The sequence below is a fragment of the Rhamphochromis longiceps genome, linkage group LG12, assembly GCF_057381845.1.
Source record: "Rhamphochromis longiceps isolate RC_006_pf linkage group LG12, R_longiceps_female_GT1.1, whole genome shotgun sequence".
NCBI classification, from domain to species: domain Eukaryota; kingdom Metazoa; phylum Chordata; class Actinopteri; order Cichliformes; family Cichlidae; genus Rhamphochromis; species Rhamphochromis longiceps.
The window spans coordinates 27,468,991-27,492,673 of record NC_140568.1 but is presented as its reverse complement, the minus strand read 5'-3'; the positions used below and the strand labels follow the sequence as shown (position 1 = coordinate 27,492,673).

Genomic DNA, 23,683 nt, shown 5'->3' with positions numbered 1-23,683 from the left:
TGATGACACTTTTGTGTCATGTGACTGACCTTATGTGTCAAGCAGGTACACAGGCCTTTTGTTTTGCATATTATTTTATTTCCACTTTAGGGAAGCTGTTGGCGTCTTTTTGTTTTAGTAATGTCTTTGATCTGGCTCAGCCGCCCGGTTCTCGTCCCCAACATTTTTCTTTTGTTAAGCTTACTGTTATCAGGGCATGCTAAATGAACAGTAAACCTTGCCTGATGACTAATCTTCCCGTTTCCCTATCATTGATTTATTTGGATTGTCATGGAAGAAGTATTAAACAATGCCTTTTATTAGAACATAAGCATTGATATGCAGTAATTGTATTTGAATTAGTTAAATATGAGTGGGCAACTCTGAACATGACAAGACTGCATTTACTTTAAGGAATTAATAAAAAAAAATGTAGACATATTGTTGTCATTATTTTTACTCTTCAATTTGATGTTTTTTCTTTAAGATCAGTATCAGAAGTTGCTCCTCCACCATGAAAAAAAAACAACTGCATGTATTATTTTACTACATCCATGATTCTCCTCTGTGGTCTTCCTCACTCATCCTGTTTGGAGCTTAATGTTCAACATCCTTTATCTATTAAAATTACAGAAGTAGAAGAAAGTAATCATCAGAGCAGGAATCATGATAAATGATAAATAGATTACCAGTACATAAAAACATAACATTTGCATAATTTCTCTGATAACCCTGCATTGGATGGGTTTATTAACGGTGGGCTGAAATTGTACTATAGTCTGCGGATGAGGAACTTTTTAGAGTGTTGAATTAAATGTACTCCACAATCTGCATATGAATTGTCATTAAAACCATAGAGATTCTTACTTATAAAGGAAAGAAAAGTGTGACAATGCCCATCAACATATAGTGTATATTTTTTGAAACATTACAAAGATACATGTAATTCTGGGTTCACCTGAATTACAGATTAGACTGGTGGACAAACAGAGATGCTGTGTACAACTGGTGACAGCATCAGTGACAGGGATGCCAAAAGGAAGAACAAATTAATCAGCAAGGCTGGAAGCAGAATTAGGAGACGTCATAGTCAGCGAGGGTCAGAGATCAATGAACAAATTGCCCACCTTCTTGGATAATGCATCACCCTCAAAAGGATTCAAAATTTGGGCCATGAAGAACAGTTCAGGAAACCTATTTTATTGTTTCGTCTGTGAAACTGTATAAATGAAATGTAAATTATGTTAAAGGCAAACACATTTGTAAGAGATAAGAAACAAACATGCTTTGCATTATGTCTTTAAACATCTGTATAGACTTGATACAATATTTATTAACTGAATTTGCTAACATGTCTTACATAGTGGGAGTATTTCTTTTACTGATGATATTTCAATGATATGTATTTTCTATGACTAAATAATGCTCTAACACATGGCAATAACAGCAGATGTGGCAATTTTGTAATTTGTTGTATAAATTTGATATTATTTTAGGCAGTATATTTTCTTAGCCTTTGTCATACTCTGTCAACACAGCAATCTCAGAAACCGTACAGTATATTTGGCTGTGGATCACAGGGTGCAGAGTGGCGACAACCTAGAGTCAGAATTCAGTGAAATATCTGTGTCACCTCTTATAGTTTTCCTGTAATCTGACCTCAAAGATGAGGTTATTAAAGGTACAGTAGAGTAAATTGTGCAAAGTTTACTATCAATTTTCTCAAAAACCGTACAGTAATTTTTGCTGTGGATGACAGGGTGCAGAGTGGGGGTCACCCAGAGTCATAATTCAGTGAAATATCTGTGTCACCTCTTATAGTTTTCCTGTAATCTGACCTCAAAGATGAGGTTATTAAAGGTACAGTAGAGTAAATTGTGCAAAGTTTACTATCAATTTTCTCAAAAACCGTACAGTAATTTTTGCTGTGGATGACAGGGTGCAGAGTGGGGGTCACCCAGAGTCATAATTCAGTGAAATATCTGCGTCACCTCTTACAGTTTTCCTGTAATCTGAGCTCAAAGATGAGAATATATAGAGTACAGTAGAGTAAATTGTGCAAAGTTTACTATCAATTTTCTCAAAAACTGTACAGTAATTTTTGCTGTGGATCACAGGGTGAAGAGTGGCGACAACCTAGATTCAGAATCCAGTGAAATATCTGCGTCACCTCTTACAGTTTTCCTGTAATCTGAGCTCAAAGATGAGAATATATAGAGTACAGTAAAGCAAGATGGGAAGATTTTACTATCAATTTTCTCAAAAACCGTACAGTAATTTTTGCTGTGGATCACAGGGTGAAGAGTGGGGGTCACCCAGAGTCATAATCCAGTGAAATATCTGCGTCACCTCTTATAGTTTTCCTGTAATCTTAGCTCAAAGATGAGAATATATAGAGTACAGTAGAGTAAATTGTGCAAAGTTTACTATCAATTTTCTCAAAATCCGTACAGTAATTTTGGCTGTGGATCACAGGGTGAAGAGTGGCAACAGCCTAGAGTCATAATCCAGTGAAATATCTGTGTCACCTCTTACAGTTTTCCTGTAATCTGAGCTCAAAGATGAGAATATTAAAAGTACAGTAGAGTAAATTGTGCAAAGTTTACTATGAATTTTCTCAAAAACCGTACAGTAATTTTGGCTGTGGATCACAGGGTGAAGAGTGGAGATGGCCTAGATTCAGAATCCAGTGAAATATCTGCGTCACCTCTTACAGTTTTCCTGTAATCTGAGCTCAAAGATGTCAATATGTAGAGTACAGTAAAGCAAAATGGGAAGATTTTACTATCAATTTTCTCAAAAACCATACAGTAATTTTTGCTGTGGACCACAGGGTGAAGAGTGGCGACAACCTAGAGTCAGAATCCAGTGAAATATCTGCGTCACCTCTTACAGTTTTCCTGTAATCGGAGCTCAAAGATGAGGATATATAGAGTACAGTAGAGTAAATTGTGCAAAGTTTACTATGAATTTTCTCAAAAACCGTACAGTAATTTTGGCTGTGGATCACAGGGTGAAGAGTGGAGATGGCCTAGATTCAGAATCCAGTGAAATATCTGCGTCACCTCTTACAGTTTTCCTGTAATCTGAGCTCAAAGATGAGAATATATTGAGTATAGTACAGTAAATTGTGCAAAGTTTAATATCAATTTTCTAAAAATCCGTACAGTAATTTTGGCTGTGGATCACAGGGTGCAGAGTGGGGGTCACCCAGAGTCATAATCCAGTGAAATATCTGCGTCACCTCTTATAGTTTTCCTGTAATCTGAGGTCAAACATGAGGACATTAAAAGTACAGTTGAGTAAACTGGGTAAATTTTATTGTTAATTTTCTCAAAAATCATACAGTAATTTGGGCTGTGGATCACAGGGGGGAAAGTGGAGATACACTAAAAATGGGAGTGGATTGTGAAGTAAAATAGTGTCAGGACACAAAACACTGCGTTTCTAAGCCGGTCTTCACCCATACCGTAATATACGTAAGAGTAGTGCAACCACATTTTCGGTGCGGCTGGCGGAGCGGCTAGCTTGACTGTGACTTCGTAAGTGAGGGCTCACTTGACCGCAGTCTGGTACGGAAGGGAAAGAGCTGCCGTTTTGTCCGCCGTGGCTATGTCATGCCGCTGCTACACGCCTCACAACAAATGAACTGCAAGCCTGTTCACGTGACACGGTGACAGTGAAAAAGCGACAGGGTTCGGGTGTCTTTGAAGAAGGGGCACAAATCAAGCCATTATTTTCACATCTTTTTAAATCGCGCATCTTTTAAAAAAAAAAAATCACGTCTTTCAAAAGGGCACTTTTTTGGACTGAGGGCAAAAGGGCAAGTGCTTCAGCACCACCTCATCTGTGCACGCCAGTGATATGATGTGCATATGGCCGTAAACTGTAATATAATGATGTTTATATGCAGCCAATGCATGTGGCAAAGGGTCCTTAACCAATCTTTAATAAATAGATACAAACTTTCCTATAAATTATTTTTGCCAGATGAATATGAAAGATGCCATTTTCAACCTTAGTGCACTGACACATCTACTCCAGCCATGTTAACAAAGATTCATGGCACCCGTTTATTAGTGCAAACAACCTAGCCTGTAAGACAATGATTTACCTCAGCAGTCAGCGTGCAGTAACGCAGTGTGAAAGCTAAACAGGCACTACATTTTTTTTTATTCTGCATTTTTATTATTTTATTTTTATTCAAACTACATACTTTTGAAAAGCCATCCAAAAAAATAGAAAATAAATAAATTCAGATGAGCTGTCACTGGTTTATACTGTTTGTAACAATATAAAAAGCATACAAATAGATTGTCCTCAAAAAAAGTCTTCAAAAGAGCATAATCACAAAAGTCATTTTATTTGACATTTCATACTAATTATATTATAATCATAAAAACGTTTTCCAAAGTAAAAATATTCAACACAAACTTTGTTGAAATGGCTCTTAATTACACTTTTGTTCAATCTTCATATCTACTTAAAATGCAAACATTCTGTTAAGTAATTGTGGGATTTATTGATATATGATGCCAAGAGACAATTTAGGTGTAATCATTAGTTCATAAAGATTAAAGTGCTGATCATCTAATCACTGATTGGCTGGAACATCAGTAGCTCGTGTTTCTGATGGTGATCCTTTGAGCCGCCTCGATCTTGAAATCACCGACACCTGACAGAGAGACACAGTGAAAGCAGATCAACGAAATCCTCGTTTGTGCGTCACAGTCTAAAGTGTGTTTGCATGCATGTGTGTGTCTACTCACCCTCAGTGAGTGCAGTGTCATTTGAGGAGAGGTGCCAGTATCTGCGGTCACTTTGCCTGGCCTGCTCTCCATTCACCACACTTAAGAAAGGTCCCCACAGGCTGGACTCCTTCTCAAACCTGCCACACAGCATCGTCAGACTACTCACTGCAGCCAATCACGCGCAAGGTAAAATACAATTGCATGAACTCACGTGAAGCCAACATTTTCCTCCTTGAGCAGTTCAAGAACCTCTAGCAGGGAGCTGCCCTTTGGCACATGCACCGAGTAAAGTGCTGCTGCTCCGCTGGATGTCACCACTTCCACCATCACATTCACCTTGACCTGGTTTGGTGAAACCACTACAGGATCTAAGGGCTCAAGCACCAGAGTGTCTGCAGGAAGGTACACATATAACAATGTTAGAGTGGCAACAGACACAACCTAAAGTGGCCAAAGAGGGTAGAAATGATGCTGCACATACTATCCTCAGTGAGGCACTCCTTGCTTTTAACTGCCATGTAGGATGTTTGCTGGAGAGCAGGCAGAGTCTGAGAGATGGCCATGGGGTTGTGGTATGCGTTGCTTCTAGCAGCTGTCCTCATGGCCTCCATTGAGGCGGCACACTCTGCAACCTCACTGCCCATTGCTAACAGGGCCTTGAACACATCAAATAAACACACTTCAGCTGCAAAGATATTGCTCTGTAGAAGTCTCTGAAGAGAGAGAGAGAGAGAGCGAGAGAGAGAGAGAGGATCCTTACTTGAACTGCAAGGCCTGTGCTGAATTCATTACCAATATGACCATCAGCCCTGCGGGAGGCTAGAAGCTTCTGCTTGATCTTGCTAAGAGCGGTGTCTAGCCCAGCAGCGTTTTGCATGTGAGAACCAGAGTCCTTCACACACTGGAGTGCCATTCCAGCCATGGCATACGTATCTGAGGAGAAAAATTGGATAAAATATTAGCACAACTGCATCATTACAGCTGTATTCAAAGCTAAAATACAAAGTGAAAAGCTTTTAGCATTTTCACAGCATACTAATGTAGATGTTTAGTGAAAGCTAAGCTAGCACTACAAGAGGTAACCGCTTTGCCAGAGCAAGCTGTGGCATAGACAAACAACTGAAAGCTAAACTGTATGTAGAGCTTCCTGTTAAATATCCATCAGGTGGCCTCAGCTTCAAACTCAGTGGATTTTGATCTGAAATATAACACGGCAGTGAATATATGTTTACTTCATCATGTGTCATCGTGTCATCAGCGGTAAACTAAATTATCCTAAAACCATGATTGTTAGTAGGTAATAGCAGGGTGACTCCTGCATCATTATTTCACCTTTATGTTAACAGCTAAAGACACCATTAAGGCATGTTTCACCCACCCACACTCTCAGACTCTCCATGTTTGAACTGCTCATGTTCTGCTGCTTTGATGAGCTTGTTGGTCACATGGTTGTTGACCCTGATGCCGCTCACACAGAGAGCGAGCACACCCAGGGAGTACTGGTAATAGTTGGTCAAAGGGCGGTGGCTGACTGAATGCAGGAGAGAAGAAGCAAATCAAACCAAATTACACTGAACCACAACTTCACAGCAATGTTTGAGAAATTATGAGGCATTTCAGTCTGGATGAAATTAGACAGAAAGTTACTCTATCCCTGCTAAATTCACAAACTATGAAATATGACCCCCGTCCTCTACATTAGGTAAACTCTGGTCAGATACTGTAGCACATCAAAGAGGAGAGGATTGCTGAAAAAAATTTATGACAATGATTGCCCTTCAGAAACTAAAAATCAAACAAACAAACAAAAACCTTACAGGCAATGTGCTCTTTCTCCAGCTCCATCTGGTTCTTCAGGTGTGTCAGCAGTGCTTCACTCCTCTCGTTTACAGTGAAGCTGACCGTGTTGAGATCATAGCAGGAGGACTTTAAAGCCAGGTTGTAGAGCGCCAGCACACCAGTCACAGGCTGACTGTTAGAGAGAGAGCTGAGAGGAGGAAAAAAGGCTCAGTAGAGAACATTGGGGAGAAAGAGGACTTCATAGAAAGTGTTTAAGTGTGCATAAATGTGTGTTGTGTGTGTGTGTACCTTTGAATGTCATTGTGCAATTCATTTTTTAGTCTGTTGAGGTGTTCGCTCTCCTTGGCCAGGTTGTGGTTATTGGAAAGGCGTAATGCCAAGTGGACACTGGGGTTAGGAAGTCCCTCCTGGCTCTCCAGAGAGCGAAGGAGATTCTTGTTGAGTGAAAGCAGCAGCTCAGTGTTGGAGCCTTCTGTATCTGGAATTTAACTTTATAGGTTTAAAAAAAAGTCACCTGACACAAACAAAACCTATAAGTATCTCTGCTCTGCTGCTGTTGACATTTACATGAACTTTTGAAAGTGTTGCAAAACCATAGCTGCTGCATCAGCAGGACTAATTTACAGAATCATCACTACTGCGTTCAACACTCTCAGCAGATCAAGGCCAAAGAGGAGCCACATTCACTGTTAATCCTACACAACTAAGTAAACAAGCAACACAATGTATCACTCACATTCATTAAATACGCAATTGCAACATCTGTGAATGTCCAGACTCGTCAGTAAGTGTATTTGCAAACTGGGTTGCCTCAGAGTTAGTGCAGCTTTAGGAAGTTTAGTATAGTTAAGTTTTTTCTTTTTTTTTAATTAATTTGTAAAGAGGTCTTTTTAAAGTCGGCCTACTTACCACATGGTTTGGTAGAGGCAAAACCAATCAGTGCTGAGATTATCACCAAAGTTATCATTCTGGATAACCTGCTGGTTAAAACATACAAAAATCAGGCACACAGAAAATGAATCAACTCGGCTAAACAGTTAAAGTTAAAAACAAAAACAGTAAAAGTAAAACAGATATACAGTCACTGCGGGTGATAAAAATGCAAGGATCTTTGAGGAAGGCATGTACAAGTAATAGAAAATAAATATAAAAATAACTAATTTATAGTGACATGGATTGTGTGCCAGCATCACAGCAGACAATAAGTATCACATGATTATAAAATCAAAGCGTTGTTTTGACATATCCTGTAAACAGTAGCGTGTTACCTCCACGGATCGTCCAAAGTGAAAAATCACAGCCGAGTGACGAGACGAGCTGGGACAACAGCTTCTAGTATTTCACTGTCACATGACTGGTCATTTGCAATCATAACGCGAGAGGGTCCCTTTAAACGTCAGCTGACCGGAAATTAAGAAAAAAATCTCTAATATTAAAAAATAAAATGCCAACACCGTCTTATTGTCACTAGAGATCACTTTTACATTTCCACGACGGGTTTTTTTTTGTCGTTTTTTTTTCTTTTTCGGAAACTACAGTTTGTAGTACATCCACTGGAACTACATTTCCCACAATCCCACTAAACGTAACATGCGCACTTTGTAGAACCTTGACGACTGTTCTGGCGCGACTCAGAGTAAGGAGCTAACGTCAGTTTGACCCAGCCTATCATAGAAGAAGTCCACAGAGCACGGTGACAGTTCATTTTGGATCTTTTTCTATTCGACGGGGGTATCATGCGATTAGGTTAGTACGACTTTAGCTTGTAAAAACTATTTTTGTGTGAAAATGGGAACTCTCTAAAGGAGAATAAATAAGCTCTGAACGGAGGCGAGCTAACTAAACACATTTGTCAACAACAAAAACGGCAATGGGGCAGGGCAGCTGCACAACTCGCTCTTTAACGCCAAATATTTTTGCTTAACTTGTGCAGAGTGGCTGTTCAGTGCAGGGATGAGGCTGTCGTGTGTTTACCTCTCATCTATTAATAACACACAGTTTTATCATTAACATGCTAACGCCAGTAGCGTTATAGCTAGCTAAATAGGAGGCAGCTAGCGCGATGTAAACAAATAACGTCATGTAGTTTGTAAAAAAATAAAAAAACCTTTATCGGCTTAACTGACTGGTATCAATACTGATCTTCCAGATCAGAGTCGTTAATAGCTGCTTACTCGCGTAGCTCTTCAAAAACATTTCATCGATTGGGCCAGCATGCATCACCCTGCGCCCCCAAGCAGTGAGCTGAGCTGCCTGCCAGCCATGTATTCCTTTTCAGGCCCCACAAGCCTTCCCGACTTCGACCTCGGACCTTCAAGTATGATTGAGGATGTACAGACAGCGACAGTCTCTAACAGGTATGTAACTGATGCACAGTGCACTATTTGTTTGTTTGTTTGTTTGTTTGTTTGTTTGTTTGTTTGTTTGTTTTCACCACATTTGTCAGACAGCTTTGGCTTAATTTGAAATATACTTTTATTTCTGAGCCCGACACAGGCATTTTCTGTGCCTCTATTCCACAGCAACTGGGAGACTAGATGCCTCAGGAAGCACAGGAGGAGAGCAGATGATGAGTAAGTGAGAGATGAATTATTAAAAAAAGAAAAGAATAAAAGCATTTGGTAATGCTTGTCTTAGCCCTACACAAGTGTTAAACTATATGATTGTTTTATCAGGGGTTGCAGTGCCAAAAAGAGGAGGTTAATGTTTGAGGCAGAAGTTGCTCCTTCAAATTTGAGCACTAGCACAGAGTGTGACTGGTCTGGTGCAAACAGCTGCTCTTCTCAGTCTGCACAGCAAGCCTGTCCTGTGCCTCCACAGTCCTGCACAACATCTAATAACACCACTTTGCCGCAGACCTCTTCTTCCCTGTTCCGACTTGAGACGGAGAGCTCCTGCATGGAGATCGAGGCCGCACAGAGAAAACTTCAGGAGATAGAAGACAGGTATGCAATGTATAACATTTGGGAGAAAAAAAATGAACAAAACACAACTTGTCATTTGTTCACAGCAGCTGTATTATGGTGTGTATTGTGTCTTTAACCTCTGCATGATAGTTGTATCTTCCTTTGTAAAACGAGTTGATTCTATTGCCAGTTCACCAACCCATATTTGTGATTGGTCAGATGTTGCCAAGCCCTTTCATGTAAACATGCAGGGGAAACATTGGGTTGGCTTAGAGATTTAGCTTCATATGCTTGATTATCCTGATTGCGAATGATGGGTTAAGTGAAACCAGATAATGGAAACATAATCCTGGGTATGTTGTACATGCCCCGAAGCAGGTTTTGGTATGTAGAATAAGTAACCATAGTGATGTAACCCAGTAAAAAGTTCTGATGTCTGAGTATTTGAGGTCAATCCTGAACGTACCTCTGTAAGCACAGGTCTCTGTTTATAATGTGCATACAATGTATATGTCAGGCCCACAGACCACCCTTCAGACTGTTTTGTATTTTCACGTATGTATTTACATTGTCAAGAACAATGTAAATACATAACATTTACATTTATATAATTCAAAGTGGGGTTTTTCTTAAATCTGGCATTCAGTGTTGGTGAAGAGTTTGGGGGTTACATCACAAGAAAGAGTGACAACCCACAATGTACTATTGATGTATCACAGAATAACACTGGAGGACGATGAGGATGAAGATCTGGATGTAGAGCCAGCTCCGAGACGCCCGGTGCTGGTGATGTCTGACAGTTTGAAGAAGGGCCTGCGGCAGGGCATCAGTGACATCCTCCCCCACACAGTAGCCCAGTCTGTGTATGTTTATTTTGTTATTGGAACATTTAATGGTGATTTTTAAGTAATAAATAGAAATGGATATATCCTTTATTGTCCCTCATTGGGGAAATTCAGGTGTTCTAGCAGCAAAGCGACAGGCAGATGGAGCATGCAGATTCACACAAAAGTTAAGAATATAAAAAGCAAGAAATAGACTGTACAGGCAAATTTACAACATAAGGAAAAAAACAAAAATATGAGTAATGATGTGAGATGGACTCCAAATATTGTTTTCAACTGGCAAGAGTTTCTTGATTAAGAAGTCTGCGCAGTTGCACTCCTTTAGGGATGCTAATATTTGTGTCACCTTCGTCTTTCTCACACTTTAGGAGCCGTTCCTGTATGGAGCTGGTGCTATGGCGGCCACCAGAAGATCCCTTCAGTCAGAGACTTAAGGACTCATTACAAAAACAGCGCAAACAACAGACTGTGTGTCGGCAGACTCCAACTCCATGTCCATCTCCCAGTCCCCTTAACACCTCAAGTCCACCAGCAGACACACACTCTCCTCTGTACAGTTTCTCTGTGGCCCACAACTCTGGAGAGGAGGAGATGGAAATGTAATAGTGTTTCTCCACAAAGTGATGCCAAAGTGAAAGACTGGAGACTCGTAGCAAAGTAAAAAGATTTAAAAAGATGTGGAACAACTTCAGGCTGGTCAGTTTGTCTTTATAAGGATATTGTGAAGTTTTGAACAGTTTGTGAAGCGCATCATTTTCTTGGCAGTAATTTATGTTTTCTGACTTTAATCCCATTTGATCTTGTAACATAATAACTGACATAATCTCCAAGGTCTGTCAGCAAGTAGCCTTACATAATACTTCGCAGTATTGATGTTTCCCGTAAGAAGTGAAACGACTTTTACGTTGCCAAAGCCTGGCCAGCACTACGCTGATGTGTTGTAAATATGATTATATTTCTTAAACATCAGCGTGGAGCATCACATTTGCTTGTGGCATGCCTTCCTGCTTGTAGTAATACTTCTGGCGGAGAGATCATCTCTATTGCTTAGCAAGTATGCCATTAGGGGAGCTTGGAGGAATTTATAAAGTCATGGAAATGCAGATTTTTATGGTTTGACTGTATTTTCATATGCACATGACCAGAACTTCAGCTAGCCATTGGGTGCTATAAACTTTATATTTGTTTTTTAATAAATGTACAGTTTTCATGTGTATATTCTGCCCAGTTTTCATTGGATGAAAGTGCTTGAATCAGGCAAGTTTGTGTGTGTGAACATGGCTTATAGTAAAATGCGCTATAATACTGTAAGTACCAATTCATTTACCATGCATGCATACTGTAAATGGAGCTCTACCCAAATATTTGGATAGTTGTTTGTATTTGGTTTGACTCTTACAATAGTGATCATCATACTTCACACCCTTTCCAAATTCAGCCATATTTTTGAACCCTTCAGATTAATGGACAGCGAGTACAAGTAGACAGGTTCAAAAGCCTTTAATACGTTACATTTTGCTTCAGCCTTGCAGAAACTGTAAATGTATTTTTAAGCATTTTCTAAGGACTTTGTTAAAGCCCTGCCAGCTTTATGAGGTTATTTAATGTACGGTAACTCACATGATCGTTAGTCTTCAGAGAAATGTCAGCTCCTGTCGTTTACAGCTCACTGCAAGCTATAAAAACCTTACTGCCTTAGCACAGAGGAATGTGATGACCACATCTCCAGTTGTTCCATATGTCACTGTGACCTGCTTGTTAACCTCCTATCTTAGAACAGTGAATGATTTATATTTGTTGCCATGGGACAACTTTAAATAAGGCTGATTTGAAGAGCATTCTATTACTGGTGTGCAGTCGCTCACACAGTGTAAGGTTTTGTGTTGCTTTAACTCCCATCTGTGTCTGTACTCTGAGGGATCTGTGAATGAAACAATAATAGCAGTTAATATCAATATTTGGAAAACAATTAGTGCTTTTAATATTCCCATCAGACATGGGTAGCATGGCTGTATGCATGACTGATACTAGTCTGAGATTCTTCTAAAGAAACATGCTATTTGTGTTAAAAGTAGAATAGGGCTGAACGATTATGGAAAATAATCTAATTGCGATTTTTTTGCCCCAATATTGCGATTGCGATGCGATATGCGATTATTTTTTAAGGTCTTTGTCTTCTGTATTATTAAACAAAGACAAGCAATACATCATATAGTATGGCCAATACTATATTACATTAATTTTAAACTGTTCTTTCCTGGAAGACAGACCTCTGTTATGATGACATGAGGTGATGCATGAATTGATGACTGACATTTTTATTTAACTTCTTCAATCACAATAGTATATTTGAACATACACAATAGTTTATTTTTAGCTTACAAACATCTGAGCATAAAGTGCTGACAAGGAACCCTGGTGTAAACATTAAAATGAAAGTCAGTACAATGTGCAGATTGCAGAAATATACATAAACAAAATCAGTGGCTTTACTATGGAAGAAATATAGTATCATCAGAATTCAAGTATTTTTAGACATTGAATTTATGACACTGAATTTTTATCCTCCAAATTTCCCTGCAAAAATATTCACCTGCAAAAATTCACCTGCAAAAAATTCACCTGCAAAAATTCACCTGAAAAAAATTCACCTGCAAAAATTCACCTGAAAAAAATTCACCTGCAAAAATTCACCTGCAAAAATTCAACTGCAAAAGTGATGAACTTTAATGACCCAAGCCAGAGCAATCAGCACCAGATCGAGTCGAGTGGCTCTCAGCCAATTAAATTACGCTGTTTGATCACATGACACCGTTAGCCAGCAGTGTGTCTCCTAAAAGAGAGCTGTTTAAAGGTGAGTGATTAAGTTTTTCTCCTAAATAGAGATCATTACAGAACGCCTAGTCCTACTTAAAATCCCATTTATTATTATTATTATTATTTTTATCATCTACTCGAACTAAGGAAAACGTTTGACTAACTCAAAGACAATTTCCACGCCTCCCCTGCCTGACTGCAGAGGCAGTTTTGAATTTAGGAGCGCCAAGATGGCAGCGGCAAACCCTGGCGGCTCTCCGGTGAGTATATATATATTTTTTTATCTTCAAGTTTGTCTTTTGAAACCTTAATTTTATTTAAATCCGTTGCTCACGTATAAAGTACACAGACGGGGTCTTTGCTCAACTCGTCTGAGGCGTGTCTCACTAAGCGCTACATGCTAGCATCCTGCTAACCGAGCTACCCTTTACATGCTGTGCTTTAGAAAATAGGATACTCGTTAAAAAAAATACAACGCAGATATTGATAGATAGACGAACACTGCAAATATAATGTTGGAAACGAGAACGGCCTTTGGTGAAGGGGTAAAATACACCATGAATAGAGCCATAGAGTGAATGGCTGCCATGGTTGCAGAACAGCCTGATTTAATGACAAGAATGGGGAAGAGTGAGGTGAAGTGAACCACAGCCACAAAACACGGTCAGACAAGGCGGCAAAAGGGCAGTGATCTGTCCGTCAGTATGAAGTTGGTGTGTGCTTTGGTGAACAAAAACTCCAGACTGGTAGCAGGAAGATGGGAGACTCGTGTTTCACTGGAATAGTGGTGAATTAAAACATCCTTTGTTGGGGACATTTCGGTGTAAATGCATCCATACAGGCAAGACAGAGGCAGACTAGACAGTGAAGAAAACAAGGCAAACATTAGAAATATAAAAACGGAAATATAGGATGAGTCGGGGATGAGTTCCTGCCCCAAGTGGAGGAGTTCAAGTATCTCGGGGTCTTGTTCGCGAGTGATGGGAGAAGGGAGCCGGAGATCGACAGACGGATTGGGGCTGCAGCTGCAGTAATGCGGACGCTGCACCGGTCCGTCGTGGTGAAGAGGGAGCTGAGTGTAAAAGCGAAGCTCTCAATTTACCGGTCGATCTACGTCCCTACCCTCACCTATGGCCTTTACATGACTAACGTCCCCTCTTCTCCCTACCTCACATTAGCCCCCATCTTTCTTCCAGGTGGAAAAGACCCGTCACCTTCTGGGAGAGGCGGCTCCCGTGGGAACAGCTCCCACCACCAAGTCCCTGAGTGAGTCTCTGTCCCCCAGCGTGAGCTCCAGCACTCTGTCCACGTCCACCTCCGCCTCCTCGCAGATCTCCAGCACCACCTTTGAAAGCGTGAGAAGGAGCTGGCCACCAAGGTGAGAAAAACGTGGGCTTAGTGGGCGTTCTTGTTGCTGCCTTCTTCCTTCTCTGCTCGGAGCTGATCGGTCTTGTTCCTGTTGTGTTGTAGTGCCTGCGCCTTCTGACACACACCTTCAATACTGAATACAACCAGCTGGTGAACAGCATCAGTGACTGCAAGGTGAGAAATAATACAAAGAAATTAAAAAATAGCCTTTCTGTGTCACATCAGGGAGTTCCTATATTGACGTCTACCTCATCCTGCTGTTGTTTCACTTCAGCTTTCTCTCATCTCACCGATCGGACGTGATCCATCCGTGACGAGCTTCAGCAGTGCCACCCTCACCCCTTCCTCTACCTGCCCCTCTCTCGGACTCCCGCTGTGGCTCCATGGGCCAGAAGTAAACATATTTTTAGGAACATTGACCTCGATCTGCAAACGGTTATTGACAGGTTATCCATTTGATTCTAACTTGGTGTGATTTGTGTTAAAGGACCCCTGAGAACAGCTCACGTGCCTCCAGTCCCTCCTGCTCAGACTGTGAAAACTTCCCGATGGTTCCCACTCTGGAGACCTCCTACCTTGCGCGGGCTGCAAAAGAACGAGTTCCTGAACTTGGTGCCTGATATTGAAGAAATGCGACCAGGGTGAGTAATGCCATATTAACCCAAATACTGTCACTATGACATGTGTCTCACAGACCAAATGTAAGTCGACACTCATGTTCTCTAGTTCAAGCAGAAATGATGTGGATCGATTCAAATTCCTGAGCCTGGATGATTTCAGCTGGAAACAAACCAACTCTGCTTCTTCCTCAGGTAATTCAATTCAATTTTATTTATATAGCGCCAAATCACAACAAAAGTCGCCTCAAGGCGCTTCATAGATACAGAGAAAAACCCAACAATCATATGACCCCCCTATGAGCAAGCACTTTGGCGACAGTGGGAAGGAAAAACTCCCTTTTAACAGGAAGAAACCTTCAGCAGAACCAGGCTCAGGGAGGGGCGGGGCCATCTTCTGCGACCGGTTGGGGTGAGAGAATGAAGACAGGATAAAAGACATGCTGTGGAAGAGAGACAGAGGTTAATAACAGATATGATTCAATGCAGAGAGGTCTATTAACTCATACTGAGTGAGAAAGGAGACTGGAAAGGAAAAACTCAATGCATCATGGGAATCCCCGGCAGCCTACGTCTATTGCAGCATAACTAAGGGAGGATTCAGGGTCACCTGGTCCAGCCCTAACTATATGCTTTAGCAAAAAGGAAAGTTTTAAGCCTAATCTTAAAAGTAGAGATAGTGTCTGTCTCCTGAATCCAAACTGGAAGCTGATTCCACAGAAGAGGGGCCTGAAAACTGAAGGCTCTCCCTCCCATTCTACTTTTAAATACTCTAGGAACAACAAGTAGGCCTGCAGAGCGAGAGCGAAGTGCTCTAATAGGGTGATATGGTACTACAAGGTCATTAAGATAAGATGGGGCCTGATTATTTAAGACCTTGTATGTGAGGAGCAGGATTTTGAATTCAATTCTGGATTTAACAGGAGAAATCTGCTCTCTCTTTCTAGTCCCTGTCAGGACTCTTGCTGCAGCATTTTGGATTAGCTGAAGGCTTTTCAGTGAGTTTTTTGGACATCCTGATAATAATGAATTACAGTCGTCCAGCCTGGAAGTAATAAATGGTAAATGCCCTGTATTTATATAGCGCTTTACTAGTCCCTAAGGACCCCAAAGCGCTTTACATATCCAGTCATCCACCCATTCACACACACATTCACACAATAAATGCATGAACTAGTTTTTCAGCGTCACTCTGAGACAGGATATTTCTAATTTTAGAGATGTTGCGCAAATGGAAGAACGCAGTCTTACATATTTGTTTAATATGTGCGTTGAAGGACATGTCCTGGTCAAAAATGACTCCAAGGTTCCTCACAGCGTTACTGGAGGCCAAGGTAACGCCATCTAGAGTAAGAATCTGGTTAGATACCATATTTCTAAACTTTTCAGGGCCGAGTACAATAACCTCAGTTTGATCTGAATTAAGAAGCAGAAAGTTAGCGGCCATCCAGGTCTTTAAGTCTTTAAGACATTCCTGCAGTGTAACTCATTGGTGTGTGTTATCTGGCTTCATGGACAGATAGAGCTGGGTGTCATCTGCATAGCAGTGAAAATTTATGCTATGTCTTCTAATGATGCTGCCTAGGGGAAACATGTATAATGTAAACAGAATTGGTCCTAGCACTGAACCCTGTGGAACTCCATAATTAACCTCAGTGTGTGAAGAGGACTCTCCATTTACATGCACAAATTGGAGTCTATTAGATAGATATGTCACAAACCAAACTGTACACTGGTAAACTGTTACAATAAAAAAGACCGTAATTTTCTTTACTCTTCTTTATTTATGTAACTTTTGTTTTCACTGGCAATTTAGTGTTAGGTTAGGACAAAAAACAAATTAGGAAGGTTAAAGACAGAACATTACTAGATTGTGGTTTTAATTAAAATGTAGCCTTTGACAATGCTGAACACATGAGAAGCTACTTTAAGGCATATCACCCAATTTGTAATATTGCTAAACATTTCTTAAGGCAGACAAGTTATGCTGGCTGGGTCAGTGTCATTTTTGTTGTAATTGATGTCTGGTTTGTTCTGTTCCCTAGTGATGGGTAGGGATGGGTACCAGTATCCGGTGTTCTGACATAATCCTTGAAATAGTAATAACACAGTATCCTCAGCAAAGATGAATTAAACAAGTTTTATTTTAATGGAAGTTTACTTCAAGTCTTCAGATTTTTACTGTCTTTTATTTGATTACTTTAAAGTATATGATTACATTAGAGTAATTAAATAAAGACAGTTTTGATGGAGCTCCTGAGCCAGCCCAAGCTCTCTATGAAGACGAGGAAAAACTCCCCTGGGGGGGCCAGACTGACGGGAAGAAACCTCGGGAAAGCCCATTCAAAGAGAGATCCCCTTTCCTGGGATGGCTGGGGGGGGTTACAGGAATTCCAAAACACTGAAATTTAAAGTGGGCCAATTAAAAAAAATTATTTCCTGAAAAAAAGAAAGGTAATTCATACATCACACATAAATGATAACGTCTGAATTGTGTGTGTTTGTGTGTGTGTGTGATAGGCTTATCTCAGCCAAGTGTGATGCTGTAGCTCCTCCAGCGTCGGCCGCGTCTCCGGGACTTTGGTTAAACAGGCGTCCAAGAAATCCCGGCAGTCTGGAAAGAAAGGAAAGAGAAAAAACATGAAGATGATAGTTCCAGTGGTCCAAGCCATCAGTCAGTCTTGAAGTGTGACGTTTTCTTACTTTTGGACAGATGTCTTTTGAATTTCAGGCGCTTTTTGAGGAAGCTCGTGGTGTTAAAGTCCCCGGCATGAAGCGCTTCGTACAGAACCACTCCCATTTGCCATACCGTGGTGGGTCCACACCTGTAGCAACTGCGCCCGTACCACTCGGGAGGGGAGTAAATTTCTGTACCTAATAAACAGACACAATTGCAATTTCTTCTAAAACAAAAGGCGAAAATTGTGACATCTGTGAAGAGCAAGAGCAGAATATGTTACCATAGAAGACGCGGTACTGCGACTGCTCCTTAACAAAGCAGCTCAGTCCAAAGTCGATGATACGAACACGCGGTACATCTGAGCCGGTCTCAATTAGAATGTTCTCACTCTTGATGTCCCGGTGAAAGATGTGTTTATCCTCCAGGTGCTTCGCAGCATCAACCAGCTGCTTCAGAATGACCTGGAAATAGAGCAGGGCGATATGACCAAAAATATTTATCACGATATACATTTGAAAAGTTGCGATGACGATATAACTGACGATATAACTGACGATATAACTGACACTAGACAAAATACTTTACAACTCCACAACTTTATTAGTGCAAAAAACCCCATAAATGTATTTTCACTTAAACAAGCAGCTGTTTTTTTATGTGCATTAAAGTTATATAAAAATGTAACAGTGCAAATGCAAATTCCTTGCTGACAGTTTAACCAAAAGGCATTTCCAGTGGAAATTGGCCGACATATCCTCAGCATAACCATGTAAAATATCCACAAAGCTTAAAAAGAGGTTATTCACACACAATACGGTAATATCACGTTGAGGTGCAGTACGTATCACTCCGCGAGGCGCCTGCCTACGATAGCCGTAATGCTCCGACAATCCATCGAGCGGTGCGGCTTTGTAGCTTAGCAAAGTCGCCGTGTACATAAAATCGTTTTGAGGTCAGTAAACACAACCAGAATTCATACATAAGGCACACGGGATTATAAGGGGCACTGTCGAGTTTCAGAAAAATCAAAGGATTGATTTTAAGTGTGCCGTATTTTCCAAACAACACGGTAATAACGGCGGCCCGCTAGCATGCGCTACCAAAAATCGTGCTTTGTTGTGTATCTGACGGACGAAAGCTAAACCAGTTCCACACCACTAAAGTTGCAGCATTTTTACAAACCAGTTCTGGTTCATCCGTTTCATTCAACGATCCACTTTTGCTCTTCTCTTTCTGCGTCACCGCCATCTGCGTATGTAAACATAGGCACTGCGCATGCGCGTTTTACCTATTCTAGCGCGATATTTCATTTTCCTATCGTTGCCCAAAATTACACCGGTATTACCGTGAATGGTATGATATAGCCCAGCCCTACCTGGAAACGATGAAAAAGACAATAATCAATCAATGGGTTAATGTTTCTCTAATACTCTGTGCTTTGATTGAATGATGTACAGTCTAAGACTCTTCTAAGGCAAGTCAACTTGCCTTGGCCTTGTCCTCTGGCAAAAATCCTCCATTTTCTTCTATGTATTTATCCAGGTCCACAGCGGGGACAGGTCTCTCCATCACCAGGATCAGCTCTCTGCCAAAGTCAAACCACTCCAACAGAGACACTGGGGCTGATGTTTCCACTGATCCATCTGCTTCAGCTGCAAGCTTCAGCATGATGGCAACTTCCACTGACACATTCTTCCCGTTATCATCCTGAAATATTTCAACAAAGTGGATGATGAGGCACAGACGTTCCACAGGTGAACGCTGCATGCAATCCACTAATGTAAAAACAATTCAAGTCTTGCACATTTACCTTCACTTTGCAGTACACTTTCCCCTTTGGGATGTGTTTGATGGCCACCTAAAAGACACAGGGCATTGATGAGCATTTCCTCAGTATGACATCATTAAAGGTGTAAAACAGCATACATCTCAGCTTACGATATTATCCCTTATCTGCATTACTGCCTGTCTTACTACCACCATCTGAACACTTACTGGTAAATGATCCTTTATGCGGTAGCCAGCAAACACTGCTCCGCATCCTCCTGCTCCAAGCCGGTGCTCCTCCACGTATCTCGCTTGGAAGTCACCTAAACAGACAAACACAAATTGGGTTTTACTACAGCTGTCACACAAATTACTCTCTGCTGTACCCTAAATGTTCATTTTGCTCTTCACCTGAATATAAAAGCTAAGCTGCTTGCTACTTACGTTTCTGTTCAGCCACTGACTTTTTGGCAACGGTTTTGGTTTTGTCCTGGTCCACGTTCTTTTTCTTAGGTGGGTCCCTGGTGTCTCCCGCAGCTTTCCTTTTGCCAGCCTTTTTGTTTTTACTGCAGCTCTCTGAAATCTCTATGCTGCAGTCTGCAGATGTGGAAAACACCAAAAGCACGTCAGCTTATTAGATAATAGACACAAATATCTCCCAAACACTAATATCTTCAAACTAGCAACCAGATGTACACTTAATCTACCCCTCACTCAACTAATTAGCCTACCTTTACCAGTGTCCAACCAGGAAGATGCCTGCCCCTTGTCACCGCTCACATGCTCAAGAAGTTTACGCTTCTTTGCTGTATTGGTTGTCCCCGCTTCATCTTGTTGGACCTTTCGCTTAACTCCCCCGACCACATGAGCATCTGAGCTGGTGGAAGGACCAGCCTGCTCAGTGACCCTCCTTCTTTTTATGGGGGTCGTTTTTTCAGGACTGGCCTTTCTTTTAGCCATCCTGCTCTTACAATCTATAAACAACAACAACAACACATTAGTGAAAAAGAGCGCTCGACATCAGGACTAGAAGGATTTTGATGTCATTGAATTTTAAATTAGTATTGCTTACAATATAACAACAAGTTTATCCTTTTGATAAAAAAACACACCAACACGAGTCCATACTAGGTCTACTAAGTCTAGATACTGATGACACTTGTTGCTCTGTTTTCACTGCTCAGTCCAAGAATAAACTTGTCACATTATTTTACCAAAAGACAAAGTGCCCCAGTAACCTTTCTTTGATTAGACATGTTGCACTCAGGTTAGTTTCAATCAAAACCAGGATTTAAATCCTCTAAAAATGAATCATTTTATACACAGAGCCTCAACATTGTTAGAAATGTACATTCTGTTATTTGGGGGATTTTTTTTTTTTTTACTTACTTTGATCTCCTGGATCTTTCTTATCTGCCTCAGTCGTAACTTTTCTTGTTTCCTTTTTCATCTTAATTTTTTGAGAACTTTTAAAATAGAAAATGTCACCTTAATGAGTGAATAGTCCTTCAAATGTCTGGATGCTTGACTTTTCTAACTAAGCTGTATAAGTCAGTTCTGTAAGTGAGCTTTAAAAGTAAACTCCGGAGTCTATGGCAACACAACATTAGAACCTTGCCTTTTAGTGACATCACTAAAAGGCAGTGTCCCAAGTAGTTTAAAGAAAAACACTCTGGCATTTCATATAATTCAGTAATTTCACATTAAACTTTCTTTCATTATCCTTTCATTATTTGTTTAAAGACTTGATGTGTGGATGCTACTATGAAGACTTCTAGTTGAGCAAACACTAATAAACACTGACTAGTTTATCTGAGATAAAATATAACACTTTTTTATTAAGTCAGTGTTAACTCTGTTTTTTTCTGTTAGGATCATTCAATAGTATCAGAAGAGAAAAGAAAAGTATGTTTTGTTTTTTTTCTTCAAGATCTGTTCACATGTACTTAGCAAGAGTGAGTACACAGCGTTAAAAAATGGTACTTAGTGTAGTGAGGAAGGCGAAAAGCAAAGAGAGCATATGAAGGTAATATTGAAGAAGGCGCAGTTTTGAAGTGGTGAAAGGCAAAGGCATGAGTGCAAGCGTAATAAAAGGTAATAGGAGAGATGTAGAGCAGGCGGAGGACTTGGCTGGAGCAGGAAAAGGCAAAAGGGGAAACGCGAGTGCACGTCTGAAACTTCTTCACTGTCAGTGAATCCTAATTCTTAAGACTAACTAAGAAGAATAAATCTATGTATGAATGTCGTTTTGAGCACATCTCCTCTTTCTACTGATCAATTCTTCCACCTAGTGGATAGATGATAGTATTGCAGCTTGTCTCATCACCTGTTGTGTTTTGTGTGCTCCAGAACCTGCGTCCTGTTGGAGTACTGTACGTAAAACACACAAACACTGGAGTGAACACAGCTGCTGAACATCTCTATATTCATAACTTCTTCCTGTTATCTCATATCTGTCTCCCTTCATCTGTGTAGGAACGGTGTACAGATGTATGATTATGTCACTCCTGCTCCTCCACCTAACACCTCCACTCCAAACTAAGTTTGCTCTGCTGCTTTGGTTCACTGATCTGCAAGTATCTGTCATTTGTTTGCAGATGTCTGCAGGAATTATTGTAATGATCCATTAATGGTGCCTGATTTCATTCAGTTTTACAGCTTGTCTCGTGTTTTTGAACTGCTTCCCTCACAGTTGTACACAGTGCTAACATGTGCTCTTACTCTGTGTTTTATTCCTGAAGAAAAAGAAAGTGCCCAGCCCAGCAGGATGAAGATGGGCCATACGTCAAGAAGCCGCCAAATGCCTTCATGCTCTATCTCAAAGAGCAGAGGCCAAAGGTCATTGCTGAACTCAACATCCCTGGAAGTGCAGCCGTAAATGCAGTGGTGGGACAGAGAGTAAGTGTGTAACTCTGCATACATTTATGCATCTGTTAATGTTGTCTGCTCATGTTTTTGCATGTGTCCCAGCTGTCCTGTAGTTATGTGTAGTAGCAGTGCTCACAGTGTGTTCTTATGATCTTCTGTCCACAGTGGAAGTCGCTTTCAAACGACCAGAAAGCCAGATATTTCAAGCAGGCTGAAACAGAAAGACAGAATCATGCCAAAGAGCATCCAGCCTGGTCGACCAAAGAAAACTATGTATGTCCAAAGTGCCAACATGCAGTTCACACATGTGTGCATCACTGCACTGAATGATGAAACAGTCACTGCACAGAGTTTCAGCTAATGAAAACTCTGTGTTTGTTTTCAGGGCAAGAAGAGGAAGAGAATCAGACTTAGAAAAGGTGAAAGAAGATTTCTTGGTATCACAGCATCTTACATAAGAAATGTGATGAAAACGAAACAAAAATGTGTTGAAAAAAAGAAGACTTAATGTATTTTTGTTTGCGTTGCAGAATCTGCATCTGTACATGAAGAAGTTGTTCAACAAGCCAACAACTTGCGTATGAGGCCAGCTGAGTCACAGCCATCTTCTTCTTCTCATTCATTTCTGACAGAGCCACATGAGCAGCCACAGACAAAGCCAGATGACAGCAGCGTGCCTCGCCAGCAGCCAGTGTTTGCAACTGCCAAACACACAGGCATCACCCTACACACCTCTCTGTCAAGAAAATCAGGTCTCCCCTGCCTCTCACATGAATTTCCCTGAGGACACCTCATTGGACTCCCCTGTTGCAGCCCTTCAGTTCCAGACAGAGGAAGCCTTTGTCGCAGACAGTGAGGAAGAACTGCTGTCAGTGCTGGAAGAGCTCGACCCCCTCCCCATCACTGCGCAGTCTCAGCAGCCCTCACCCACCCCTGCCTCTCCTGTAGATGCCTCTCAAACTGCATCAGTTCAACCCCGAGTTGAATTATTTCAAGACCGAGATGAGCCCATCTGTTTTGCTGAAATCCAAGAAGACATGTGGTCAGTGCTTGACTACCTCCCCGTCTCTCAGCAGTCTAATGTGCTCTCCTCTCCTCATTCACACAACTACTCGACTCCTAAACAAAATCTCATCTGTCCTGCTGATTCCCCTCCATCCAAACTGGCGTCCTCCCCTGTTGCATTCACTGAATTGCCGTCAACAACCCCCATCTTTTGCCAACTAATGAAAAACAATAATTTCATTATAGACTATTGGACTGATTTCAATTGAATTAAACTGTT

General features: G+C 40.9%; 5 protein-coding genes and 1 pseudogene across 20 annotated transcripts in view; 3 read left to right on the top strand and 3 right to left on the bottom strand.

The window, feature by feature from the left end:
• Positions 1-4,323: 4,323 nt before the first annotated feature.
• tcn2 (transcobalamin II) lies at positions 4,324-7,897 on the bottom strand. Of its 2 annotated transcripts, none has more exons than XM_085425541.1 (10): positions 7,799-7,897; positions 7,440-7,510; positions 6,819-7,008; positions 6,548-6,717; positions 6,109-6,261; positions 5,491-5,663; positions 5,212-5,386; positions 4,942-5,122; positions 4,749-4,867; positions 4,324-4,654 (listed from the first exon to the last, which is right to left on the bottom strand). In XM_085425541.1, exons 2-10 carry the CDS (start codon positions 7,495-7,497, stop codon positions 4,593-4,595), a joined length of 1,281 nt encoding a protein of 426 aa, XP_085281667.1. In that variant the 5' UTR covers positions 7,498-7,510; positions 7,799-7,897; the 3' UTR covers positions 4,324-4,592. The 2 variants fall into 2 exon arrangements, with proteins under 2 accessions (XP_085281667.1, XP_085281668.1); XM_085425542.1 differs by having other exon boundaries at positions 7,440-7,507; positions 7,799-7,879.
• A 239-nt stretch (positions 7,898-8,136) lies between these two features.
• ccdc117 (coiled-coil domain containing 117) lies at positions 8,137-11,497 on the top strand. 5 transcript variants are annotated; one of them, XM_085425564.1, is made up of 6 exons: positions 8,137-8,276; positions 8,809-8,887; positions 9,017-9,103; positions 9,206-9,475; positions 10,156-10,299; positions 10,650-11,497. In XM_085425564.1, exons 1-6 carry the CDS (start codon positions 8,267-8,269, stop codon positions 10,882-10,884), a joined length of 825 nt encoding a protein of 274 aa, XP_085281690.1. In that variant the 5' UTR covers positions 8,137-8,266; the 3' UTR covers positions 10,885-11,497. The 5 variants fall into 5 exon arrangements, with proteins under 5 accessions (XP_085281690.1, XP_085281691.1, XP_085281686.1 ...); XM_085425565.1 differs by having other exon boundaries at positions 8,138-8,276; positions 9,053-9,103; XM_085425562.1 differs by having other exon boundaries at positions 8,169-8,276; positions 8,680-8,887.
• A 5-nt stretch (positions 11,498-11,502) lies between these two features.
• The window catches only part of LOC146657450 (uncharacterized), a 32,273-nt gene continuing 20,092 nt past the window's right edge, over positions 11,503-23,683 (bottom strand). For 3 of the 6 annotated variants that reach the window (XM_085425554.1, XM_085425558.1, XM_085425559.1), the window contains one exon: positions 11,505-12,202. In XM_085425554.1, the coding sequence (XP_085281680.1) occupies positions 12,170-12,202 (33 nt within the window). In that variant the 3' untranslated portion in view covers positions 11,505-12,169. Of the gene's footprint in view, positions 12,203-23,683 lie in introns of all 6 variants that reach the window. The other 3 variants (XM_085425555.1, XM_085425557.1, XM_085425556.1) reach the window with 2 other exon arrangements.
• LOC146657456 (uncharacterized) lies at positions 12,945-19,517 on the top strand. 4 transcript variants are annotated; one of them, XM_085425537.1, is made up of 7 exons: positions 12,945-13,135; positions 13,246-13,358; positions 14,277-14,476; positions 14,569-14,640; positions 14,741-14,860; positions 14,954-15,107; positions 19,306-19,517. In XM_085425537.1, the coding sequence occupies exons 1-4, from the start codon at positions 13,087-13,089 to the stop codon at positions 14,582-14,584; spliced, it is 378 nt and encodes a 125-aa protein (XP_085281663.1). In that variant the 5' UTR covers positions 12,945-13,086; the 3' UTR covers positions 14,585-14,640; positions 14,741-14,860; positions 14,954-15,107; positions 19,306-19,517. The 4 variants fall into 4 exon arrangements, with proteins under 4 accessions (XP_085281663.1, XP_085281664.1, XP_085281665.1 ...); XM_085425538.1 differs by having other exon boundaries at positions 12,948-13,135; positions 14,295-14,476; XM_085425539.1 differs by having other exon boundaries at positions 13,084-13,135; positions 13,301-13,358.
• Positions 17,755-21,436, bottom strand: LOC146657455 (serine/threonine-protein kinase pim-3-like; annotated as a pseudogene). The gene is made up of 2 exons (XR_014914043.1): positions 19,252-21,436; positions 17,755-18,224 (listed from the first exon to the last, which is right to left on the bottom strand). The product of XR_014914043.1 is annotated as a serine/threonine-protein kinase pim-3-like (transcript).
• On the top strand, positions 19,379-23,354 carry LOC146657454 (transcription factor 7-like). 2 transcript variants are annotated; one of them, XM_085425535.1, is made up of 7 exons: positions 19,405-19,517; positions 21,880-21,902; positions 22,006-22,102; positions 22,272-22,428; positions 22,564-22,671; positions 22,784-22,817; positions 22,929-23,354. In XM_085425535.1, the coding sequence occupies exons 3-7, from the start codon at positions 22,023-22,025 to the stop codon at positions 23,180-23,182; spliced, it is 633 nt and encodes a 210-aa protein (XP_085281661.1). In that variant the 5' UTR covers positions 19,405-19,517; positions 21,880-21,902; positions 22,006-22,022; the 3' UTR covers positions 23,183-23,354. The 2 variants fall into 2 exon arrangements, with proteins under 2 accessions (XP_085281660.1, XP_085281661.1); XM_085425534.1 differs by lacking the exons at positions 21,880-21,902; positions 22,006-22,102 and having other exon boundaries at positions 19,379-19,517.